The sequence below is a fragment of the Mastigoproctus giganteus genome, chromosome 13, assembly GCF_048544385.1.
Source record: "Mastigoproctus giganteus isolate SK-2022 chromosome 13, ASM4854438v1, whole genome shotgun sequence".
NCBI classification, from domain to species: domain Eukaryota; kingdom Metazoa; phylum Arthropoda; class Arachnida; order Uropygi; family Thelyphonidae; genus Mastigoproctus; species Mastigoproctus giganteus.
In genome coordinates, this window is record NC_143587.1 from 69,579,766 (window position 1) to 69,607,617 (window position 27,852).

The 27,852-nt window shown below is 37.2% G+C and overlaps 1 protein-coding gene across 1 annotated transcript in view; it reads left to right on the forward strand.

Annotated features, from left to right (window-relative positions):
* The window catches only part of LOC150076146 (calmegin-like), a 308,067-nt gene that overhangs the window by 190,971 nt on the left and 89,244 nt on the right, over positions 1-27,852 (forward strand). Inside the window, exons 14-16 of the mRNA XM_090387267.1 lie at positions 14,446-14,486; positions 20,398-20,510; positions 20,598-20,672. Coding sequence (XP_090243393.1) covers positions 14,446-14,486; positions 20,398-20,510; positions 20,598-20,672 — 229 coding nt within the window. The remainder of the gene's footprint in view (positions 1-14,445; positions 14,487-20,397; positions 20,511-20,597; positions 20,673-27,852) is intronic.

Sequence of the window (27,852 nt, forward strand, 5' to 3'; positions counted from 1 at the left end):
CAGGGTAATCCCTAAAAGATATCTTGCTAGAAATCGGAATGTCACCAAAGATAAGCATAGAAGCAGAAGGATTGAAATCAACTAAGTTGTTTTTGTCCCAATAGAGAATTACCTGGAGATTGGCATTTAAGGAATTATTAGCAAATATTCGAGAAGTGGAAGTTGATTGAGCAGAGCAAGGTTTTTCAAAGTGGAAAGTGGAATGCAATGTGCTATCGTTGGCAAAACTATGGATAGGATTTCCAGTCAATGGAAGAAGGTCATTAATATACAAGAGGAAAACAGTGGGGGAAAGAACTGAACCTTGAGGGACACCAGCATTAATGGAGAAGTTAGAAGACAGAACCATCCATCACCCTCAGTGAGCGATCAGAGAGAAAACTGGATAACCAATTACAAAAAACAGTTTGCAATCCATAAGATGGAAGCTTGTTTAAAAGGCCTTTAGGCCAAAGACGATCGAAAGCCTTTAAGATGTCAAGAGCAACTGCTTGTGTTTCACCTAACTTTTCCATTGAATTTGTCAATAAATGGGTAATATGAGCCAGAATATCACCAGTGGATCAACACTGACAGAATCCATACTGGCGATCATTGATTAGATGGAAGGTTTCTAGGTAGTTTAACAGTTGCCGGTTAATTGATTTCTCCATTACTTTAGAAAGAGTAAAAGTAATTGCAAAAGGGACGATAATTGGATGAGAGGGATTTGTAATAATTTTTAGGCACTGGCTGGATATGAGCAAATTTACAAGCAGAAGGATAAACACCTTTGGAATAAGAAAGCAAAAAAAGGTGGCAAAGAACAGGAGTAGGTTCAGGAGCACAGGTTTTGAGAGCAAGTGGAGAAATATTATCAGGACCTGGAGCTTTCTTAGCATCGAGATTTGTCAAAATCCTTCTACATCCTTTTGACGGAAGACCACGGGAGACATTGAATAGAGTGTTGGGAATGGTGGGAGGTGTTTTTCAACATCATTAATACATGAGTAAGAAGAAAAATGGGATGCTAGGAGGTCAGCTTTATCCTTGGCCGAAGTGATAACAGAACCGTCTGGTTTTGACAGAGGCGGGAGCAGAGATGGGCAAAAGTTACGGCCAATAGCTTCGGTAAGAGAAAAGAATGCTCGGCTACCATTAGGGCAAGAAGTAAGTTTTCTACTCTTAGTCTATTCAAAATCTAGTTTGGACTGATTAATAACTGCTTTACAATTGTTGCGAGCTTTGGTATAGGCAGAAAATGAAACTGAAGAATGGGAAACAAGCCAATTACGATATGCAACATTCTTCTCCTAAATGGCCTTAGCACATTATATAAAAGATGAGATTTTAACATGGAGTGTGGGATAAAGGATTTAATTCCTATACAAGAATAATTTCACTGACAAGATCTGAACAAACGTTGACATCAGAAATTTTGAAACAGTAGTTCAACCAAGGAAAAGAAGAAAAGAAATCTCTCAGGTCATCCCATTTTGCATTCTTGTAATGCCAAATAACACAGGATTGGAAATATCAATGAGATAAAGGCTCCATTGGAGAAGAGACAATCACCAAGTTGTGATCTGAGGTGCCTAAAGGACCACTCACTTCGACCGTGTACTTAGAAGGGTTGTTTGTGAGAAAAAGATCAAGCATGTTGGCTGTATGGTTAGGATTGTCTGGTATTCTGGTAGGTAAATGAACAATCTGGGCAAGGTCATTAGTAATTTAGTAATTGCAAATTCCTCAACATCTCGACCAGCTGGGTTGGTGTGACTAGAAAACGGAAGCCAGCTGAAGTTTTGAACATTAAAATCAAGGAAAATTATCTCACTGTTAGGAAAGTTGGACTGGAGAGAGTAAAGTTTCAAAGTTGAGGAAGTCGAAGAGCTCCAAGTGATTAGTGGTGTTGGGAGAACGGTAGAGAACAGATGAATTTGATACAAGGTAGATTGATTTTAAGCTAGAGAAGATCAAAAAGAGGAAATTCCAAATTACCAAGTCTCTGACAGGGGATATCGGAACAGACATATGCCCAAGTATCACCTTTGAGGCAAAAGGAATCATACAGGGAATAATTTGGGCAACTGAGATGAGCAGTAGTTGAATCAACCAATAAGTGAGATAATGTCAGAAAAAAGTACATGGTGTTTGGCAGACTGCAAGTGGAAATGGACATCATTGAGATTAGAATTGAGACCATGTATATTTGTGAAATGAACTAGGAAGTGCTTGGGATGACATGCTGTGTGAAGTATTGAAATTTTTGGATATGGTGTACACATGGTAAGAATATAACCAGATCCTTGACTTAATGTGGCCTCGACAATGCCTACCGCATACACACTACTTGGACTCCCTCCAGTCACTATCTTGCAGTGTAGAGGTAGCATACACTAGCTGATCCGGAAGGCTCCTAAAGAGTTACCAATATGTTTGGTCCCGTGTGCTAACTAGCCACGGGCCTGCGAACACTATTTTAGAGCTGCACCCTCGAAATGTAAGGAAGATTGGATCTCACCATGATGTCCATCTTAACCTCAATTCATCAGTCATACTGCATGATGGAAGAGATGGGGAAGGGTTGACTGGAACTTAGCTCCGGAGACTAAACATGGGTTCCACCACTTCAAGCCTCCAATAAGCAAAGTGGTGGTATTGCACCGGTTGATGAGTCACCTACCATCTAGTATTGCATGGCAACACAGAGGGCAGCATTCCTCCTTGACCCCTGCTTATGTTGGTTCACACCTGGGTGGTAACCCACAGTGTGCTGGTGCACAGGGTTATACCCATGAATACTAACAGTTCTACAATCGTGAAGGTGCAAGCAGAGGATTTGGCTGTCACAGACCATCCAGATTTTGCCGAAATTGGGTCCGCTTGACTTGAGTGTCACCCGAATATCAGTTCCATCAGTGTTTTAGACTCCCAGCTAGCAAGTACAGCTTGTCTTGCATATATGAGAGAATGTGAAAACCTCAAGGACCAAAAATAAGTTACAGAAAGTGTATATGCCCTAAGTAGAGGTGTGTGTTTTTTTTTTTTTTTTTGGCCAGAGGCCAACTCTAGTATCTTTATTCAGAAAATTTTCATGAAGTAATTCACTGCATAATTGCTTTTAAATATTAATTTGTTCAGATTTGGACTTGGTTGCCCAACATTGATTATTGCTAAATCATATTAGAATTTTTTTAAAAAATTGAAAAATACCTTACATAGAAAAATTCATACAAGTCTTAATTAGATAGTATGAATCAGAGCTGTATTACTCAATATGTTCTACGTTGGTAATAATATTAGTAAATAAATAAGAGGAGTTTACCTCAATATAGTACGTGGAACACTTCCGTATGATACCCTCCAGAAATTAAAACGGAAAAAACGAAAAAACGAAAAAACGAAAAAATCGACAACTTACCGGTACATTAAAGTAAAATATAAATAATTAAAGTAAAATATAAATAATTAAATAATCAATTTAACACAATTCAAAATCAATTCAAAACAATTAAAATTCAAATTAACGCAATTAAAAGAATCTAACGAAAATATTCAAAACGATTTTCCTTCCTGAAGCTGACAATGCTTTTCGACCGACTGTCGTGATCACAGGAATGAAAATTATCGAATCAGGCTAAACCTGCAACTTAAATAGTGATTATGTGTCTTCGCGCATGCGCGTAAAGGTCCACGCATCGGAGATCAAATATGGCCGCCGAACATTAACAGAATTCTCGTGTAATTTAATTTCAACGGTTTCTGCAATTAATAGTCGCGTATAATTACGTTGAACGTTAAGTATTTTGGCCTCGTTAAATAAAAAAGTATGTTTTTCGTTAATGGCATGAAAGGCTAATTCTGACGCTGCTGAACGAGAAGCACGAACAGAGGCTTCGTGTTGATTTACACGGATATTAAGAGAAAACCGCGTGGAACCCTGATAAGACGAGTCGCAATCACCGCAAGAAATGTTGTATACTAGATCATTAATTTGTGTTGCGAACGCCGAAAGAACCGAGCGATTGTTCAGTATAGTGTGTAACTTCCGTATAGGCCTAGCTATAATTTTAAATTTGGTATCTTTAAAGAATCTGTTAAGCTGTTTGTGCCACTGTTCAACATATGGGACAGAAATAAAGTATTTTTTGATATTACTATTGTTGATTGGTGCAGTAATTTGTATCCTATCCTTAGCTTGTACCCTAATTCGATTTATTGTGTTAATGGGATAACCCCTGTTCAAGAATCTGCTAGTTAATATTTGTATTTCTGAGTCTAAAGCAGAATCCGTCGTTGAATATTTATAGGCATTTAGAAATTGATTAAAGATAATCGATCTTTTGTAGGTGAACGGGTGGTAGCTATTATAATGTAGAAGCATACCGGTGTTTGTGGGTTTTCGATAGATGCTAAATTGTATTTTGTTCGAGTCCCGGGTAAGCGTGAAATTTAGAAAGTTTAATGACTTAGTATCCGTATCTTCCCTTTCCAATGTAAATTTGAGTCTAGAATGAATATTGTTAAATGAATGTAAAATATCTTGGATAGTACTACTATCGGTAATAACTAGAACATCGTCTAAATACCTCCCAAAGTATGTGATACGGGGACGAAAAGGTGTCAAATGTATCTGCTCAATCGTTGAGAGATAGATCTCTGACATTAAGCCACTCAGGCTCAAACCCATTGGTAATCCAAAAATTTGTTTGTACACCTTGTCTCGAAAGGTGATGTAGTTAGCCTCAACTAATAGTTTAATTAAGTGAAAAATCTCCTTTATAGGCAGCTTCGTATAATTAATCGGTGTCGAGTTTTTATTTAACATATCCCAAATAATATCTAATGTGTATTCAACGTTTACATTCGTATATAATGATGTAACATCTAATGAGAATAAATTGTCATTGTCGCCGAGTCTACAGTCTTTAAGATTATTAAATAATGTATCGTAATTCTTAATCCCAAATTGTATAACCTGTCTAAAAGGTTTTATAATGTTATATACATGTGTGGCTAAGGCTGAAAATGCCGAGTTCCTGTAGGAAACAATAGGTCGAATCGGAAATCCAGGCTTGTGTAATTTTACCTGACCAAAAAGTGCAGGAATATTGTATGTTCTGGACTTCAATTCCTTCAACTGAACCATAGTAATGTAGTCGTTTTTACGATATGTGGTTAACGTTTTATTGTATTGATTTACCAAATTGGTAAACAGTGTCGGTAAGTACCGGTAAGTTGTCGATTTTTTCGTTTTTTCCGTTTTAATTTCTGGAGGGTATCATACGGAAGTGTTCCACGTACTATATTGAGGTAAACTCCTCTTATTTATTTACTAATACAAGTCTTAAATAAAGTGGACATTATTTTTTTTAATATTATCTTCCACATGTATTTGTATCTGATTCGATTAACCTCCTTTCTGAATTTAAAAAATGTTTAATTCTGCCATCTATTAATATAAAGGGCAAAAATATTAAGGGCATACAAACTTAACAGAAAATAATAAACATAAATTACCTAAATGTTAATGGACTTTCATTTTTTTTAAAGTTTCATATACAGATGTATGCATACATAATAAATCAAAAACTGGTAAAGGCAATCATCTTAATCGTCTTCATCTGTGTTTTCTCTTGAGAAAGGCATTGGTTCATCTTGAAGTTTATCAATGAGGGAGGTAGAAGTTCTAGATTTCTTGAAGAACATGTCCAATTTTATCTGAATGGTTTGCTTTTTCTTTTGATTATAAATTTCTCTATAACCTGTAAGAACTTCTTTAATTGGTTTTCCTTTGAGAATCTTTCAGTATCTGAACTCTAATTTCAAATCATTGCATTCCATCATTTATTTGGCTAAAAGCTGCAGCCATTTTTTTGAGCACAAAACTTTTTAGGAGTTTCTTCTTTTTGTTCTTCTATCTCTCCCTTATCTTGTGCAACTTGCTGTGCCCAGAGCTCCATCAAGTCCTCATTGGTGAGCTCCTCCACATCATTTTAAAGTTGATTGATAATGTCAATTTCAACATCAAGGTTAAGTTGTTGAGCAAACTTTACAATATCATTAGTAATCTTTCCAATTTTATTTTCTTTATTAAAGGCTAAATTGTTATCAGAACTTTTAAAGAGATTTTTCCATATATCATTTGTGCATTTGGTAGTTAATCAAGAAGTCAATCCATGCTTCTGCAGTGTTCTTTATTCTGTGAAGAATGTTAATTCTTCCAGAATTCTTTTGTCTGTTCTTTCTCTGTTGCTGCAATTGCCTGTGCAAAAGTAAGTTTTAAATAATGAGCTTTGAATGTAGAAATAGCTTCCTGGTCCATAGACTGTATTAAACTTGCGGTATTAGGTGGTAAAAAATACTTTTACATTTAAATGTAGACCTCCTAAGTGTGAAGGTTGGTCTAGGGCATTATCAAGAATTGATAGGAATTGTGTCATCCACACCTTATTTGAATGATAATGTACTGATAGTTTGGCTTTACTGATTTCTTTGAATGCCCTAGGATTTTGTGAGTGATAAATCATAAATGGCTTCAACTTATAGCCAATAACATTTCCACCCAATAAAATAGTAACGTGGTCCTTATATGCTTTGAAACTCCGCATGCATTTTGCTTCTGTTTGAATGTATGTATGGTCAGGCATCTTTTCCCATTAGAGACTAGTTTTGTCCACATTAAAAATTTGTTCTTTCAAATAATTTTATTCTTTAAGCAACACATAAAAATCATTCTTGAAGATATTAGCAGCTGTCCTATCTACACTTGCTGCTTCCCCATTTAGCTTCATGTTATGAAAGTTTCCATGATTTTTGAATCTTTTAACCAGGATGGTTTGCATTAAAATTCTGGTTATAGCTGCCACATTCCCTAATGTTTAAGTCTTTGAAAAGACTGTTCACTTTAGTTTCATACTTAGTGGAATGTTTTTGAATTAGATCTTCCACCCAAATCATTAACAACACAAGCCAACAATTTTAAACTTTTTTTCGATAATATGAACAAAATCAACTGATTTTGACTAAATCGCATGTGCTGAAAATGACAGTAGAAAGTTTGTAGCACATCATGTTTTAATATTATGGCTTCGTGCTCATTTTTTTCCAAAAATTGTGAATTTTTACTTATTTAAATATACTTGACTACTTTTCTTGTAAATTAATTGCTTGAAATAGAAATGACAACCAGTAATTAGAATCTCAGTTATCGGTTGATTCAACTACTGCTCATCTCAGATGCCCAAATTATTCACTGTATGATTCCTTTTGCCTCAAAGGTGGTACTTGTGCATATGTCCATTCTGATATTCCCTGTCAGAGACTTGGCAATTTGGAATCTCCTCTCTTTGATCTTCTCTGGCTTAAAATCTCTCTACCTCATTGTGTCAAATTCATCTGTTGTCTCTACCGTTCTCCCAACTCCACTAATCAGTTGGAGTTCCTTAACTTCCTCTCTTTGCAACTTGACTTTCTCCAGTCCAACTTTCCTAACAGTGAGGTAATTTTCCTTGGTGATTTTAATGTTCACAACTCCAGCTGGCTTACGTTTTCTAGTCACACCGACCCAGCAGGTCGAGATGCTGAAGGCTTTTGCAATTACTAATGACCTAGCACAGATTGTTCATTTATCTATGCCGACCGGGCTAGCCAGGTTGGTAAAGTGCCTGCCTGGCAACCCAAAGGTCGCGGGTTTGACTCCCGCCTCGGGCTTGGATCAAAGTACTGCAAAAACCTTGGGAGGTGCATTATGGCCACAGAAGCCAATGCGCCAACAACTACCAAAAAAAAAAAATCATTTACATACAAGAATACCGGACAATCCTAATCATACAGCCAATATGCTTGATCTTTTTCTCACAAACAACCCTTCTAATTGAGTGGTCCTTTAGGCACTTCAGATCACAACTTGGTGATTGTCTCTTCTCCAATGGAACCTTTATTTCATAGCTATTCCCAACCTCGTGTGTTTGGCATTACAAGAATGCAAAATGAGATAACCTGCGAGACTTCTTTTCTTCTTTTCCTTGGTCGGATTACTGTTTCAAAACTTCTGATGTCAACGTTTGCTCAGATCATGTCAGTGAAATTATTCTTGCAGGAATGGAATCCTTTATCCCACACTCCACTTTAAAATCTCATCCCTTATCTAATCCTTGGTTTTCCAATAAATGTGCTAAGGCTGTTCAAGAGAAGAATGTTGCATATCGTAATTGGCTTGTTTCTAATTCTTGTTTCATTTTCTGCCTATACCAAAGCTCGCAACAATTGTAAAGCAGTTATTAATCAGTCCAAACTAGAGTTTGAACAGGCTAAGAGTAGAAAACTTGCTTCTTGCCCTAATGGTAGGTGAGCATTCTGGACTCTTGCCAAAGCTATTGGCCGCAACTTTTGCCCATCTCTGCTCCCACCTCTGTCCAAACCAGATGGTTCTGTTGTCACTTCAGCCAAGGATAAAGCTGACCTGCTAGCATCCCAATTTTCTTCCAGCTCATGTATTAATGATCTTGGTAAAACACCTCCCACCATTCCCAACACGCTCCATTCAGTGCCTCCTGTGGTCTTCCGTCAAAAGGATATCAGAATGATTTTGATGAATCTTGATGCTAAGAAAGCTCCGGGTCCCGATGGTATTTCTCCACTTGTTCTCAAAACCTGTGCTCCTGAACTTACTCCTGTTCTTTGCCGCTTTTTTTACTTTCTTATTCCAAAGGTGTTTTTCCTTCTGCTTGGAAATTTGCTCATATCCAGCCAGTTCCTAAAAAGGGTGACAAATCCCTCCCATCCAATTATCATCCCTTTGCAATTACTTTTACTCTTTCTAAAGTAATGGAGAAATCAATTAACCGGCAACTGTTAAACTACCTAGAAACCTTCCATCCAATCAACGATCGCTAGTATGGATTCTGTCAGTGTCGATCCACTGGTGATATTCTGGCTTATGTTACCCATTTATGGACTAATTCAATGGAAAGGTTCGGTGAAACACAAGTAGTTGCTCTTGACATCTCAAAGGCTTTTGATCGTGTTTGGCATAAAGGTCTTCTAAATAAGCTTCCATCTTATGGTTTGCCAACTGTTTTTAGTAATTGGTTATCCAGTTTTCTCTCTGATCACTCACTGAGGGTGATGGTAGATGGCTCTTTGTCTTCTAACTTCTCCACTAAGGCCGGTGTCCTCCAAGGTTCAGTTCTTTCCCTCACTCTATTCCTTTTGTATATCAATGACCTTCTTCCATTGACTGGAAATCCTATCCATAGTTTTGCCGATGATAGCACATTGCATTCAACTTTCCATTTTGAGAAACCTTGTCCTGCTCAATCAGCTTCAACTTCTCGAAAATCTGCTACCAATTCCTTAAATGCCGATATTCAGGTAATTCGCCAGTGGGGCAAAGACAACTTAGTTGATTTCAACCCTTCTAAAACTCAGTCTTGTCTTATATCTCACAAAAAGGATTCTTCTGCTCCTATGCTTATCTTTAGTGACACTCCGATTTCTAGGCAAAATGATATATCTCTTTTGGGGATTACCCTGACTTCTAATCTCTCTTGGCACAAGCACATTACAAATATTGCTTCCTCTGCATCTAAAAAACTTGGTTTTCTCTTTCGCTTTCGGCGTTACTTTTCTTCCAAATAGCTGCTCACTCTGTACAAATCGCAAATCCGCCCTGCTATGGAATATTGTTTCCACATCTGGGGTGGTGCCCCCAAAACCTCTCTCAGGCTTCTTGATTCCATTCAGAAGAGGGCAGTTAGGTTAATTAATGATTCATCTCTAACAGAGTCTCTCCATAGACGTACTGTTTCTGCTGCATGCCTCTTCTACAGATACTTCCATGGGCACTGTTCTTCTGAACTGGCTTCCATAATTCCCGCTCTCTCTTTCAAAACAGTCTGAACACGTGCAGCCACCAGCCAACATCCATTTACTGTCCAACTTCAAACTCACAGAACCAACTTTTCATCATCCTCATTTATTCATTCAACTGCTGTTTTCTGGAACAACCTTCCTTCATACGTATTTCCTGAAAATTACAATCTACAGAAGTTCAAGTCCAGTGTCAACAAATATCTTCTTTCGTCTTCTCAACCTCCAACCCAAGCACGGTACTAGGTACTGTAGGTTCTAATACCTCCTGTGTTTGGGGTTCACATAAAAAAAAAAAAAAATAAATAAACATTCCAAATGAATAAAAAATAACATATTTAAACTTTATAAACACCTATTTGGATTTAAGTAAGCAATTAACCCACAAAAGTGGAGGCAAAAATAGGAAATCATACTACTTACAGTTATTTTTTACTCTTATGAACCGAATGGTCCTCCCTTATCAGAAACCAGCAATAGTCACTCATCATTGCTGGATCCCATCATCCTTGATACCACTGCTCCATAGTGTGGATATCTTTTTTGGAATGGTCCTCTTGCTCGTCACTGACCGATCCCAAGTTGTCTGGAAAGAAGTCCAGGTGCGAATGTAGGAAGTATCTTCAGAAACATTCAGCATCCTAACTTTTGATAGTTATGCAACAATTCTTCTATCACCTCTTTATAGTTCTCTACTTTTTCATTCCCTAAAAACCCATTAACAACAACTCTGAAGGATTTCCACGCAGCTAATTCAGTGGCGTTAAGTTTAGTTTCAAAGATTTCATCCTCTAAAAGCCGTCTGATTTGTGAGCCTACGAATATACCGTCCTTCAACTTTGCATCACTAATTTTTGGAAACTGGCTTTTTTAAGTACTCGAAACCTTCACTATTTCTGTCCAGAGTTTTACAAAATTTTTCATGAGGCCCAGCTTAATGTGCAAAGGCAGGAGAAGAGCACCATTTCAGGTTTCACTAAAGGCATGCATTTGATGTTGAGTTTCTTGGGAATGTATTCTTCTCTGAGGGGCCATTCCTTCACAATATAATGGATGTTCTACTGCTCGACTATCCCATAAACACAGGAAACAACAGTACTTAGTAAAACTACCCTGTAGTCCAAGCAACAAAGTGATTACTTTTAAATCGCCACAGATTTCCAACAATAATTCTTATAGTTTAAGGCATTTAATATCAATGACATGCTATCATAGGTTTCTTTTATAGCCACTGAATGAGCCACTGAGACTGATTTTGATATTACCATTGTGTAGCAAAATTGCTTTTAAACTGAGTTTAGAAGAATCTATGAATAATTTCCATTCTTCAGGATTTGTGTTCAAACCCTAGTTCATCCATCATCTGTTTTTACATCTTTGCAGACACGGAGAACCTTCCATTTGATAATAACTCACATACTTTTCATTTCGGTTTCTGAGCACAGAAATTCTCATGGATTTTGCTAGCAATCCACTGTTGCAATCTAAATCCTAAATAGCTCAGCCTGTTACTTTGAAAGATTTAAATCCCTAACCAAATCATTAAGTTTACTTTGCTCAATTAAGTGAGGTTTTGTCATTTTCAGGATTGTAACTAGGATCGGCAGACGTTGAAGGAGTAGGTATGAGCTCTAGTGACTCTTGCTCTTCTTTACAAATAGGGATTTCTTTACAACTAGGTGGCGGAATAGAAATAGGGAGTTCTTGTGTGTGTGGCGCTGGTCTTATTGAGGATGGAAGGTTGGGGTATTTTATTTTAACTATTTTTCTTTGAAAACCCCTTAGTATTTGTGTGTACAGAAATAACGATCTTTGAGGTTACTTGTTGGTTTTTGCCACATCATCGAACAGCAGAAGGCATTTTAGAATTGTTCTCCTTCATCCATTCTGTCAGATTTACATAGCACGTTATACAGCACATATGTGGTGCCCACTTTTTATCCTGATCATCTACGTGACAATCAAAATAAAAATAATAAGCTTGTTTCACCTGTCTGTGATTAATTGACATTGTGACTTCACTGTAAATTGTTCACAAACATAGCAAAAACTGGTGAATTAATGCATGCATGCCATTTTTGCTCCATTTCACGAGTTTTCACAAGACCAAAATGGAACTTTAAAACACCCCCACCTACAATTAGATCTTACAAATCGAAACTAACCCAAAAAAATGTACATTTAAGGGATAAAGACGGCTTGTAAACAAGTTGTCTTTCACAGAGGTTCCTGGCTGCCGGAAAATATAGTAGGGTCCAAACGTGTTACCGCATAATAAGGATTATAGCAATATAACTCAGAGTGGCCACTCCTCAGGGCTATAAAACTAAGGGGTATTAGTATACCATTAAACAACACAGATATGTCTCTTTCGTTACAATAAATTTGACCGGGAAAGGTACAGAGGTCAATGTTGGACAATTTCTTTGATTTTGAAGGTATTTTACAATTTTTAAACTGTTTTTGCATTTTTATAAAAAATGCGATGTGATAGAAACTTTTTACTGTGAATATTCTTAATCAGCATATACAAATTAACAAAATTGCTTACTTTCACCCATGTGTTAGCAAAACCTTGTTGACCAACCAGTCATGGCTTGCATTAAAACTTTGATTATAGCTGTCACACTCCCTAATTACCAAATACGGAGAATGCGGCAAGGTCAGGGAATGACCACCGCATATCCCTGGGGCAATATGGCCTTAGTTGCTAATGCTCCTAAAAACCAAAACAACAACAACAACTCCCTAATTTAAATCTTGAAAAGACTGTGCACTTTAGTTTAGATAGTCATGAACTTAGTGGAATATGTTTTTGAATTAGATTTTCCATCCAAATAATTAACAGTTTTTCCACTTTGTCTGTGACATTTTTGTTTTTTTTGTAATTATAGATTTTATTGGTGCCAGTTCTCTCACTGCCTCACAAATTCACTTTTTGTTCTTTAAATTGGAATAAATTGTCAAATGGGATAATTTTAAATTAATTAATTTTATTTTTGTCTATAAGTCTATTGTATTTCACTTTTCCCTTACTGGTCATAAGCTTTTGATATAAACACAAATTAAAAACCAAAATAAAAACTAACCACAAGTAAATTGATGAAAAATGAGAGACAGACAACCACACAAGGACACTGCTGCTCTGCGACTAACCAGTACAAAACAATTGATTGCATGATGGGATGTGTTCTTGCGTGATTAATTGCATCACCAGCTGATATTCCCGTGCAATCTCAACCTTTATTTTTTTCTAATCACATAGTCCTAGTGTTCATAAGATGAGATGGTCATAAGTCGAAAGATATCTGTAGTTGGAAACTCAAATAAGATTTCAGCATGTACTGGAAGAGTTTAAAACAATAAGGGGCATATTATTTGAACCGTATATGAAATGACCTTGAAAAGCATGTGTGTGTGTGTGCGCGCACATACATACTCCTCAGGGCCCTCGTGTTAAAAATGTGTATGTACATCTCTGGAAAGGATTTTAATCTTTTTGAAACACTTGCATTCTTTGTTCTGTTAATCTAGATGTTCAGATTAACAGTTCAACTGAGGCATGATGGCACATGCCTCTGTTGAACTGTTAATGCCTTTATATCTCCATTTTAGAGTACTCAAATAATTGTCTTGGAATAATCAGCATAAGCAACTGTTATATTTCTGCAGCAACTGCTAGATTTTTATCAAAAATCATACCACACTGACCCCCTGAGATCCTTTCTTTTTCCATTAACAGAATGTGGAAGTGATGTTCCTGCATGCCTTTATCATGGTTACTTGCATGCATCACAGACTACGTAGTTGCCTAAATATTGTCCATCAGTGAACTTACATGTGGTTTTATTATATTTGAAAGCCAAACTGACAATTATGGCTTGATAACATTAATCCAAAGAATTTATTCAGAAATGCATTTTTTTTTTTATTATTGTTAAAGTGTGTGGCATATTCAGTAAGCTTCCAGCAAGTGAGATTTTTGCAAGGAGGTAATAGCAATAAAGCATTCACGGTTTCTTCCAACATATACTAGATGTTTTTTTTTTGTTTTTTTTTTAACTTGCACATGGGAAGGAGAGGGGGTATACACAGAGGACTAATTGTCCTGCCAGTCTGAAGGCAAAAGCCAGAGGATTTGACTGTCAAATCAGTAAATTTACTGACACAATAAACTTACTTGCAAGTGGGACCTTTGTATCAGCTCCAGCAGAGTTTGTCTCCCAGCCTTAGCCATCACACTGGAAGAATGTCTATGACAAATCTCAGATGGCATTATTACTAAGGAATATAAAGTAACATCTTAATAGCTTTAACCATTAAGAAAATAATGCTAATATTAATGATAAATAATTGCCAGTTAGATTGCTCCAGCAGAGTTTGTCTCCCAGCCTTAGCCATCACACTGGAAGAATGTCTATGACAAATCTCAGATGGCATTATTACTAAGGAATATAAAGTAACATCTTAATAGCTTTAACCATTAAGAAAATAATGCTAATATTAATGATAAATAATTGCCAGTTATGTAGTTTCTATGGTATTTATCTGGACATGTGTTAAATTTTTATACATCTACTTATCTTCTAGGGATGATGAAATGGATGGAGAATGGGAACCACCCCTCATTAGTAAGTATAATATTGTTTATTGAGTTATCAGTTCATACCAAACAATGTTTGGAAATTGCATTCCAGAAAATTTAGTAGATCTATATTTCAGCTGGGACTCTCCAAAATGCTACTTTCAAATAATTATTACTAATTGATGATTATAATTAACAAACATAAAAAAACATGAAAGTATGTCCAAGATCCTGATAGTGTTAAAGTACCATGATTTTGTTGAACTGTGGTTGATCTTAGGGTAATTTTATTACTTACTGGTCTACAGGGACATTTCAAAAATACTGTTGTTTTCTATGGTTATAGGATAGTAATGTATAATATAAAAAACATTGTGTAGCAGTGGGAAAAGAGGGAGGAATTTTTACCAGGGGGAAGTAATATAAAATATGTTCCACTGGCTGAACCAAAAATGCTTCTCCTTCAACTTTTTGCATATAAAGTTTGGATTAATGAAGAATTTTGTTCAGGCTCTGGATAAAGAAGGAAATTGATTCCTCTACCTAAGGGAACTATTTCCCAACTGAAAGAAGAAATTTTCATTGGCCTCAAATAAAGAAACTTCTCAAAGGTAATATGTTTGAAACAAAGCTATAAGATACTGAACAAAAATCAGCTTGGTGATTGTTTAATGCATTTGTGCATAGATTTCATAGAAGAAAAGAAGATAATTAGGGATCTCTAGCATCAGCTTTACTTTAGTGTTATAAAGATATGGACTGCCCAGTGTCTTTGAAAATTCATTTTCTACATTCCCAACAGGGTTTTTCCTCAGATTTATTGGAGATGTTAAATGATGAGCAAGGAGAATGCTTTCGTTATGATATCCACAATGAAAAAGCAGTACAAAGGTTTCTGGGAGATTACTTCTGGTTTCTTAAAAGGGAAAGCAAAATGAATTACAGGAAAAACTAAGTGGCAAACTATTCAAAGGAAATAGAACATATGTAATACACTCAATTTTCTTGTGTTGATTAAAAAAATATTTTAAAATGAATCGCTCATTCTTAAGATGGCACATGCTTTATGTATGATATTTGAAATTAGTGACATGATAGAAACGTAATTTTGGAATCAGTCAATCAATTTCATTTAAAATCTGGACCGTCTGTTGTAGAAGTTAATTTTTTTTTTTTAATCAGTACTATTAACTAATAGATGTTAATAATTAGCATTAGCATTAGCAGAGGCATATGATGCAAGAAAGCAAGCTTATTCAGCATCAGCCAAAAAAAAAAAAAAAAAAAAAAAAAAAAAAAACAACCACTACTCCCATTTCACCCCTCAATTCGTTCGAAATACCTGTCCAGCTGAGCCTTAAATTTGTTTAGGCTATCAACTTCAACAACAAGCGATGGAAGTCTATTCCACAAACCAACTGCCCGCTGGCTAAAGGCGAATTTCCGCACATCTATCCGACATCCGTCCTTCCTCAGTTTGAATTTATGCCCTCTCAGGTGATTATTCTGAGCAAGAGGAAGAATCCCATCGGCATTGAGCATGCTCAAGCCATTCAAAGCCTTGTACACCTCTATCAGATCACCTCGGCGATGCCTAGTCTCCAGGCTCTGTAATTTGCAAAACTTAAGCCTTTCTTCGTAAGAGCAACCCTTTGTTCCATTCACTAATCTTGTTGCCCTTCTCTGTACTCGTTCCAGCAGCTCTACATCCTTCTTGAAATGAGGCCTCCAGACCTGTATACAGTACTCAAGGTGTGGCCTGACCAATGCCTTATACAAGGGAATAATCACATCCCTGTCCCTGCTAGAAAAATTCCTGTATATCATTGACAAGACACCATGAGCTACTCTTGCAGCTCGTCTGCACTGCTCAGAGAACTTCATATCTGCCTGCACAATTACCCCCAGGTCCTTTTCATTCTCTACCACTGTCAGCGTAGTACCACAGAGTTGATACGTTGATCTGGGGTTACTGTTTCCCATATGTAGTACTTTACATTTGTCAATGTTAAACTTCATTTGCCACCTCTCAGCCCATCTGCTCAACCTTTCCAGATCCTGTTGCAGCAGCATAGTATCAGTAGTGTCCTTAACAACCCTGCCAACCTTTGTATCGTCTGCAAACTTGGACATTAAGCCTGATACACCATCATCAATATCATTTATAAATACAGAAAACAACAATGGACCCAACACTGAACCCTGAGGAACTCCACTAATAACATTAGTCCACGTTGAGCAGTGTCCATTGATTACCACTCTGTCTTCTGCCACTCAACCATCCCTTTATCTATAGCAGCAATTTGCCTCGAATGCCACACTTCTCCAATTTGTGCAGCAGTCTTCCATGCGCAACAGTATCAAAAGCCTTTCTAAGATCCAAATATATAATATCAAAGTTATTCCCTGCATCCAGTTCTTTTGTGACTACATCATAGTATCCAATCAAATTGGTCAGACAAGACCTGCCCTTAACAAACCCATGCTGTGTCTGAGCTATAACTGAATTCTTGTCCAGATGATCCTGCAGTGCTTCTTTAACCAGTGCCTCCATTAATTTTCCTGGAACCGAAGTTAAACTAACAGGTCTATAATTACTTGTGTCAGCCTTTGATCCTCCTTTGTGGATTGGGGTTACATTTGCACATCTCCAGTCCATGGGTACCTCCCCTGAGTCCAAAGAAGCTCTCATAATTATGGCTAGGGGTTTGCTTACTTCCTTTGCTGCCTCCTTTAATATAACTGGATAGATCCCATCCACCCCGGGTGCCTTTTTTATGTTTATCCTCAACAATTTCTCCTCCACTTTCCTCTCAGTTATTAGAAAATCATCTAGCTCACTGCCAATGTTTACTTCACCTACGACATTCCCCTTCCTGAATAACTCCTCATGTGTGAATGTAGATGCAAAATACTCGTTTAGATTGTTAGCCACCTGAGCTGGATCCTCAACTGTTGAACCATCAACATCCAGTGGACCAATCTGATTCATCCCTTTCCTTCTTGAGTTTAAATAGGTAAAGAACTCTTTTCTGTTTTTCTTTGCATCCTTTGCCAAGGATTTCTCATAATCTGCCTTTGCCTGCCTAATCTCCTTTGTGACTTGGTTACAGACCAACTTATATCTATCATAGGCTTCCACGTCACCCATTAATTTGTATGTATCCCATGCATTTTTCTTCTCTGCCATATGTCTCATTAGTTCATCTGACAACCATTTAGGCCTGAACCTTGAACAATATTTCTTGGTTGGTATGTAAAGCCTGGTAGCTTCCAAGATTAGTTCCTTGAATGCTTCCCATTTTGAATTTGCTGTTGGTAACATCATCAGTTGGTCCCACTGTATAGAATTTAAATACTGTCTCAGACCAGCATAGTCGCCTTTACGAAAACAAAAACCCTTCCCTTTACCTCTGATGGTAGTTACCTCCCTGAGTAAATCCCACTTCAGCACACTGTGATCACTGCCACCCAGTGGTTCATTTATCTGCAGATTCCTAATGCATGAAGAATCACTACTGATAATCAGATCAAGAGTATTACTCCCTCTAGTTGCCTCCCGAACATGCTGGTGTAGAAAACAATCATCCAATAAATCCACAAAAGCCTTGCTAGTGTGTGAGTGACCAACCCACAAATTCCAGTCAATATCTGGGAAATTAAAATCCCCCATTATAAGACTCTCTGATTTACTGGCCCATTCTATTTCCCTGTACAGTATCTTATTATACTCATCAGTCATTAGGCCTATAGCACACTCCTACTCTCAATTTTGATTTACCTATGCTTATGTCACACCAAACTGATTCAACACTGCACTGTCCAGCGATGTCAACTGGCTTCACTTCCTTGGATTTTATGTGTTTTTTAACTAATAGCATAACCCCTCCTCCCTTCCTATCCTGTCTATCCTTTCTGTAGACGTTGTACTCCCCAAATTCCAGTTCTGCATTCCTTATATCTGTGTGACACCACGTCTCTGATATCCCAACAATATCTGCCTTTGATGTTTTGAGTAATACCTCAAATTCATCAAATTTATTTACTAAACTCCTAGCATTAGTGTACACGCAAGTATAATATTGTTGTAAACATGTTGTATAATATAGCATCATACAACAATCCATATTGAGAATCCTTTCAGAATGAGTTAGTATTAGTATAGGTCATAAGCATCAAGGATGCTTGCTGCATCAGCCGCAAAAAAAAAAAAAAAACCAACAGAGGGTAGTCTTCATTCCACTGGTTGACAAAACACGCTTCGTGAGGTCCAATTTATAAAAATTTTCCCCAGTATGTTATATTTCTGCTACATCTACTTATAGTTTTTGTGTTCCATTTCACTGTGAAAATTCCAGTCATTCAGTTTGGTCTCCCCCCCCCCATCCAAGTGCCTTACATACCTCAGTGAGATCCCTTCTCTAATATACTTTGTTTCTAAGCTCTGTAACCCACACTTTATTGTTAATCATTAATAAAAACTGTGCACTTTCTGGACAGCCTGCTTGCACTGTATGCTAACCTTGTTATGACTGTCTCAAAATATCCACATTTCTTTTCAACTTTACACTTTTCAGTTTTACCCCATAGTGTATTAAGTTACCTTTAGGTTACTATTTCCTAATCGTAGAACTTCACATTTGCAGCATTAAAATGTAAATGCCATTTTTCCGATTGTCCGTGAAGTCCATCCAAATAATTTGGAAGATTCTCAGCCTGATTTACATCATTAACCTACATCTTGCACAGCAGCATTCCTTGTGGAAATGTGTTAAATGATTTGCTGAAGTCCAGATATATGCATGTTTCTTGTATTCAGCTTCCATGTGACCGTATTATTTTAATTATCAGGTTGGTCAACCACCATTTTATTTTCTAAGTCTGTGTTCCATTTAAGATATACCTCTCAAGATGTAATGTATCTTTGACCATGGATTCCATGACCTTCCCTGTCAGTGAGATTAAACTAACCAATAGTTTCTTGTCTGATTCTTATTACACTTCCAGGGGACTTCCCCTGAATGTTCTTAATTATGTGCTTGAAAGATCACCTTGAGGATCTAATGCTTTAACTAATGGTTTGACCAGCCCCAGCTTGATATGGAATGGGTATAAGCAAGATGGCTTCTTGGAACCAAGAGATTATATACTGTAATGTCAGTTCTGTTGTTAATGCTGTAATTAAATTCTGGCTGACCATTCTCTTCTCCTTTAGCACTGGTCTAGCCTCTGCTGTTCCAGAAGCAGAGACAGCAATGGTATTTTGTGAAACACCTTGCAAATTACAAAGAAATCCTTAGCATCTCGAATCCCTGTGGACATACTATTTTATACTGATCATACTTGATTTTGTAGTTTTTTCCAGGTACTTATTAAATAAGATATTTCCATGTTCTTTCATATGAATAGTGTGCAACAGAATCAATGGGTATATATTTCCATTGTGAAGCAACAACTCTTTCTGACTTTTACTTGAACTATCCATGAAAAGCTGCCCCTCTTCTGGACTGTGACTAATACTAGTTTCTTGCACAAGAGTTTAACTTGCACTTTTTGTTAGTAGCATAGTGCTTGAAGGTGTGTTTGCTCATATCCCTTTTTGCATAAATAAAAATCCATCCACACAGTAATATTATGAGTGTTATTTCCACTCTCATTTATGCTTCTGACTTATACTGTGTGTATGTGTGTGACTCAGTTAGTTTTTCATGCTTTACAACATTCATAACTCTTAATTTTTTTTGCTAAAAGTATGTACCATATATTGATTTATAAGTGAGCTGTGAGAAGTTCCTTGAAGTTTTTGATGGGCTTAGATTTCATCTAGGTAGGAATTTATTTTAACAGTCAATTATGCTTTGGCTAAAGGCAAATTAAGAGGTAGAGAATTGGTACATTTAAAATGCATTATTGCATTATGCTTTAAATGGTAAGGTGTCTTAATTTGTATTTTTTAGGTAACCCAAAATGTGAAAAAGTAGGATGTGGTGAGTGGAAACCTCCAGTTATTGATAATCCCAAATTCAAAGGGAAATGGAAACCTTCTCTTATTGACAATCCAAACTACAAGGTAATGCATTATTGATGATATTTAGTAACAGCATTTTTTATATTTGTTGCAAGTTTCATATTGTGATTATTTCTGTTTTCTTTTAAGGGAAAATGGAAGCCTCAGAGAATTCCTAATCCTGATCACTTTGAAGACAAATATCCATCTCGGATGACACCAGTTGTGAGTTTTCCTCTTACTTATATATTTATTATTTTTACATATTCGTCTTGGACAATTAGTAACTACATATCTTTGCTTACTATTGCCCAAACAGAAAGGTCCTTTATTGTGCTCTCCATGTTAGAAACAAGCTGTAATTAGTCAATGTACTGTAATGTGTAGTAGAAAAATATTTGAATTTATTATCAAACCACAGGTTTTTCTCTCTCAATATTTATTGATAGGATGGAAAAACTTGCACATTGTTCACCTGATGTAGGGTTAGATGCAGAACAATCTAATAATCATTGGCAAAGTGATGTATTTTTTAACTATTTCCTTGCTGTACTTCATATGTCTACTATAAGTAAGTTATTGTCTGTATGGGAGAAACTGGTTCCATAAAATCTAATCATATGGTAATTTATCACTTTCAGTCTGTGTATGCATGTGTGCATACTTGCTTGTGGCAGAGGATAATTTGTTAAGACTCCCCGATTAACAAATCTAATAGTTGTATATGTGTAAGAAATGTAGGAGAGGAAAAAAAAAAACTCCATCACATGCTAAAATTTTAGCAGTCAGTGAGTAGACAGTTGTGTATATAGGTGACCCCCGCTTAATGCTGATAATTCATTCCAGTCAGATTACTGTTTCAAAACTTCTGATGTCAATGTTTACTCAGATCGTGTCAGTGAAATTATTCTTGCAGGAATGGAATCCTTTATCCCACACTCCACTTTAAAATCTCGTCCTTTAATTAAACCTTCATTTTCCAATAAATGTGCTAAGGCTGTTCAAGAGAAGAATGTTACATATCGTAATTGGCTTGTTTCTAATTCTCCAGTTTCATTTTCTGCCTACACCAAAGCTCGCAACAATTGTAAAGCAGTTATTAATCAGTCCAAACTAGAGTTTGAACAGGCTAAGAGTAGAAAACTTTCTTCTTGCCCTAATGGTAGCCGAGCATTCTGGTCTCTTGCCAAAGCTATTGGCCGCAACTTTTGCCCATCTGTGCTCCCACCTCTGTCCAAACTCGATGGTTCTGTTGCCACTTCAGCCAAGGATAAAGCTGACCTGCTAGCATCCCATTTTTCTTCCAACTCATGTATTAATGATCTTGGTAAAACACCTCCCACCATTCCCAACACGCTCCATTCAATGCCTCCTGTGGTCTTCCGTCAAAAGGCTGTCAGAAGGATTTTGACGAATCTTGATGCTAAGAAAGCTCCAGGTCCCGATGGTATTTCTCCACTTGTTCTCAAAACCTGTGCTCCTGAACTTACTCCTATTCTTTGCCGCTTTTTTCACTTTTGTATTCCAAAGGTGTTTTTCCTTCTGCTTGGAAATTTGCTCATATCCAGCCAGTTCCCAAAAAGGGTGACAAATCCCTCCCATCCAATTATCGTCCCATTGCAATTACTTCTACTTTTTCTAAAGTAATGGAGAAATCAATTAACCGCCAACTCTTAAACTACCTAGAAACCTTCCGGCTGATCAATGATCGCCAGTATGGATTCTGTCAGTGTTGATCCACTGGTGATATTCTTGCTTATGTTACCCATTTATGGACTAGTTCAATGGAAAGGTTCGGGGAAACACAAGTAGTTGGACGCCTCCGTAGCCAGGTGGGAAGGAGCAGCAGTGCGTCGCACATGCTTCTTGATTAGACCGGGGTTTAAGCCAGTTACCACCAAATACGGAGGATGCGGAAAGGTCAGGGAATGACCACTGCATATCCGGAGCAATATGGCCTTAGTTGCTAATGCTCCTAAAAACCAAATAAACAAACAACAACAAACAAACAAGTAGTTGCTCTTGACATCTCAAAGGCTTTCGATCGTGTTTGGCGTTAAGGTCTTCTAAACAAGCTTCCATCTTATGGTTTGCCAACTGTTTTTAGTAATTGGTTATCCAGTTTTCTCTGTGGTCGCTCACTGAGGGTGATGGTAGATGGCTCTCTGTCTTCTAACTTCTCCACTAATGCCGGTGTCCCCAAGGTACTTTCCCCACTCTTTTCCTCTTGTATATTAATGACCTTCTTCCATTGACTGGAAATCCTATCCATAGTTTTGTCGATGATAGCACATTGCATTCCACTTTCCATTTTGAGAAACCTTGTCCTGTTCATTCAGCTTCAATTTCTCGAAAATCTGCTACCAATTCCTTAAATGCCGATCTTCAGGTAATTCCCCAGTGGGGTAAAGACAACTTAGTTGATTTCAACCCTTCTAAAGCTCAGTCTTGTCCTATATCTTGCAAAAAGGATTCTTCTGCTCCTATGCTTATCTTTAGTGACATTCTGATTTCTATGAAAAATTATATATCTCTTTTGGGGATTACCCTGACTTCTAATCTCTCTTGGCACAAGCACATTACAAATATTGCTTCATCTGCATCTAAAAAACTTGGTTTTCTCTTTCGCTCTCAGCGTTACTTTTCTTCCAAACAGCTGCTCACTCTGTATAAATCGCAAATCCGCCCTGTCATGGAATATTGTTCCCACATCTGGGGTGGTGCCCCCGAAAACCTCTCTCAGGTTTCTTGATTCCATTCAGAAGAGGGCAGTTGGGTTAATTAATGATTCATCTCTAACAGAATCTCTCCACTCGCTCTCTCATAGACATACTGTTTCTGCTGCATGCCTCTTCTACAAATACTTCCATGGACACTGTTCTTCTGAATTGGCTTCTATAATTCCCGATCTGTCTTTCAGAACGGTCCAAACACATGCCGCCACCAACCAATATCCATTTACTGTCCAACTTCGAACTCACAGAACCAACTTTTCATCTTCCTTGTTTATTCATTCAACTGCCGTTTTCTGGAACAACCTTCCTTCATACATATTTCCTGAAAATTATAGCCTACAGAAGTTCAAGTCCACTGTCAACAAATATCTTCTTTCGTCTTCTCAACCTCTAACCTAAGCACGGTACTAAGTACTATAGGTTCTAATACCTCTCGTGTTTGTGGTTTACATAAAAAAAAAAAATAAAATAAATAAACGGTAGTGAAAAGATGCCAGATGTTGGTCAAAATATTTAATATTAAAAATCTGTCCATATAAAATATTCTCTGTTACATATGTATATAATTATGTGGTAACTAACTACATTACTAAATTCAAAAATAGCAAAGGCTTAATTTTTTCAGTACTCACCTTGATCGATCTGCAATTGTTATTAGGGTGAATAATAAGAGATTGACTAATTTTTGGGTGATTAGTCTTTTAAGTTAAGGAAAGTTGGTGACGAGTTGTTGGGGGAAAACATCAGGAAAGGTGATGCCGGAGGGAAAGGAGGCTTGGTGGTGGATGGAATGAGGAAGTGCAATTGGTGATAAAACAAAAGGAGATGAAGAAAAGATGGGATGTAACAGGTAGCCAGGAAGATAAAGAAGCATATACAATAGCAAATAAGGAGGCAAAAAGGGCTGTGGCAATAGCAAAGGTGAGGGCAGTGGACGAGGCTTATGGGGAACTGGATAGGAAAGAGGGAGATAGGCAACTGATGAGAATAGCCAAAGCGAGAGAAGGCATCGAAGGACTTCTCATCAATAAAACAGATAAAAGATGAGAAGAGGAGTGGTTATACAGGACCTGGAGAAGGTTAAGGAAAGGTGACAAGACTATTTTAAGAAGCTATTAAATGAGGGAAACCTAAGAGCACTATATGAGGATGGAGAGATGGATGTGAGAGTAGTGGAAGACATAAGCAGGAAAGAAGTAGAAAGTGCACTCAGAAAAATGAAGTGAGGGAAAGCCAGTAGGTGCTGATCAGATACCAGTAGAGGTATGGAGTAGTCTGGAAGAGGGGATCGATATCCTATGGGACTTGATGGAAAAACTGTGGCAGCAGGAGAGGATACCCGATGAGTGGAGTGAAAGTATACTTGTGCCAATCTTTAAAGGAAAGGGTAATGTGCAGGAATGTGGGAACTACAGGGGAATAAAGTTATTGTCTCATTCGATGAAGATCTGGGAAAGAATTGTGGAAGGAAGGGTAAGGCAGGAGATGGAAATAGGAGAGGAACAGTTTGGTTTCATGCCGGGAAGAGGAGCAACAGATGTGATCTTTGCTTTAAGGCAGGTGATGGAAAGATATAGGGAGATGCAAGTAGAGTTGCACATGGTGTTTATAGACCTGGAAAAAGCATATGATAGTGCCGAGACAAGAGGTATGTAGATGTATGAGGGAGAAGGGTACATCGGAAAAGTACGTAAGGCTTGTGAATGATATGTACGAGGGAGCGGTGACTCAGGTTAAGAGCAGTGTAGTTATGATTGAGGGGTTCTCTGTAGAAGTTGGACTGCACCAGGGATCAACTCTCAGCCCATATCTGTTTGATCTGGTAATGGATGTGTCAGTGAGAGAAGTGAAGAGTAGAGCACCATGGAGTATGCTGTTCGCGAATGATATTGTACTGTGCGAATCATCCCAAGGAATGGCAGAGAAGAAATTGGACGAAAGCGTTGGAAGATAGAGGCATGAGGACAAGTAGAACAAAGACAGAATATATGGTATTGAACAAAGAAGTTGAGAGTTCTATAAAACTGTAGGAGGAAAAGCTACCATCTGTTTCGAAATTTAAGTATCTGGTATCGAACGTTGAGGGATGGAGGATTGAGTGCAGAAATATAGCACAGAGTGCAATGTGGATGGCCGAACTGGAGAAAGATGAGTTGGGGTGCTGTGTGATAAGAAAGTTAATTGTAGAATGAAGGGAAGAGTGTATAAAACTGTGGTTAGACCCACATTGATGTATGGTGCTGAGACACGATTACAAGGGCTCAGGAGAAGATGGAAGTGGCGGAGATGAGGATGCTAAGATGGATGTGTGGTGTGACGAGGAAGGACAGGTTAAGAAATGACTACATTAGAGATACGGTTAAGGTGAGGCCTCTGAGTAAAAAAAATACAGGAATCTAGGTTGAGGTCATGTGGAACGAAGAAGTGAGGAGTATGTAGGGAAGAGGTGTGAAAAGCTGGAGGTGATGAGGAAGAGGGGGAGACCTAAGCTGAGATGGAAGGACAAGGTGGCAGAGGATTTGAAAGAGAGAGGATGGAGGAGAGAGGAAGCCCTGGTTAGAAAGGAATGGAGGAAGAGAATAAAGGAAGGGAATGCCGACCCCATATGAATGTGGGAAGAAGACAAGGACAAAGAAGAAGAAGTCTTAAGTTAAGGGGATAGTTACGGGTAAATGATAATTACAATGGAAACGGGATTAAAATATGCGCAAGGAAGTAGAAGCACTTACTCCGCCTTTGGTTGTCATGAAGTTGATTTAAATTAATATTCTAAATTGTGAATAAGCCAATAGCCTTAACAGTGGACTTTCGTTAAAACATCTTCAGTTGGCTAGTTAAGTGAAAGGGAACGCGTACTGTATTTAAGAAGAATTTTGTAATCCCATGATGCACTTTGCCACATGCGGGAATCTCAGATTGGTGATATTCCAAACTGGAGAAAGATTGAAGGTGAGTTTCACATTTAAAATGTTTAAGTCGGAGTGGTGACGGAACCATTCTATAATAAGGGCTTCGTATTGTAGGATTTTGTGACTATTTTTTAATTTTAATATTGTAATAGACTGAATCAACTGGGGGTGGTATGGTTGTTTGAGTGAACATGTAATGTGAGTTCAGTGCTGGATTGTCCTGTTCTGAAACTATTGTAATGATAATAAGCTCTTGTATTAGAGGAATGGGCTGAACCGAATTTGGTTGTGGTACTGCCAATATAACATGCATTACAATTTTGTTGACATTTAATTAAATAAATGATATTATTCATTTCGCTTGTTGGGTATTTATGTGTTTCTTTATATTTGTTGAAAAGTGATCCAAGTTTATTATATAGGTAGAAAAAAATAAGTGTGATGTCTGTACCTGCAAAAATTTGCCGAAATTGCCCTGCAAGACTGCTGTGGTAGGGAAGAACGAGGCGTGTGTTACTATTTTTAATTTGTTTTATAGGGTTATTAATATTGTTTTTTGCAATGGAAATAGTATGTTGAATTAAGTGTTGTGGGTAGTTTCTGGCTATAAATATTTTTGTGAGATATTGTAACTCGTTAGTTAGGTCATCTTGTGAGGTACTGTATTTAAATGGCATTATGAATTTGATTATAGAGAACAGATTTTTTTTTGTTCTAAGAGGATGATGCGATGTAAAGTGTAGGAAAACATACGCACACAGAGAAATTCCTACACTTTACATCGCATCATCCTCTTAGCACAAAAAAATCTGTTCTCTATAATCAAATTCATAATGCCATTTAAATACAGTACAGCGGTCTTGCAGGACAATTTCGACGAATTTTTGCAAGTACAGACATCACACTTATTTTTTCTACCTATAATAAACTTGGATCACTTTTCAACAAATATAAAGAAACACATAAATACCCAACAAGTGAAATGAATAATATCATTTATTTAATTAAATGTCAACAAAATTGTAATGCATGTTATATATTGGCAGTACCACAACCAAATTCGGTTCAGCCCATTCCTCTAATACAAGAGCTTATTATCATTACAATAGTTTCAGAACAGGACAATCCAGCACTGAACTCACATGTTCACTCAAATAACCATACCCCCCTAGTTGATTCAGTCTATTACAATATTAAAATTAAAAAATAGTCACAAAATCTTACAATATGAAGCCCTTATTATAGAATGGTTCCGTCACCTTCAATCTTTCTCCGGTTTGGAATATCACCAATCTGAGATTCCCGCATGTGGCAAAGTGCACCATGGGATAAAAATTCTTCTTAAATACAGTATGTGTTCCCTTTCACTTAACTAGCCAACTGAAGACGTTTTAATGAAAATCCACTGTTACGACTATTGGCTTATTCACAATTTAGAATATTAATTTAAATCAACTTCATGACAACCAAGGGCAGAGTAAGTGCACTTCTACTTCCTTGCGCATATTTTAATCCCATTTCCATTGTAATTATCATTTACCTGTACCTATCCCCTTAACTTAAGACTAATCACCCAAAAATTAGCTACTCTTATTATTCACCCTAATAACAATTGCAGATCGATCAAGGTGAGTACTGAAAAAATTAAGCCTTTGCTATTTTTGAATTTATTCTAATTATACAGTACTTTAAGACTTACTATAACTATCTAAATGCTAACTACATTACATATCAATATTAAACTTAAAATGTCAATTAAAA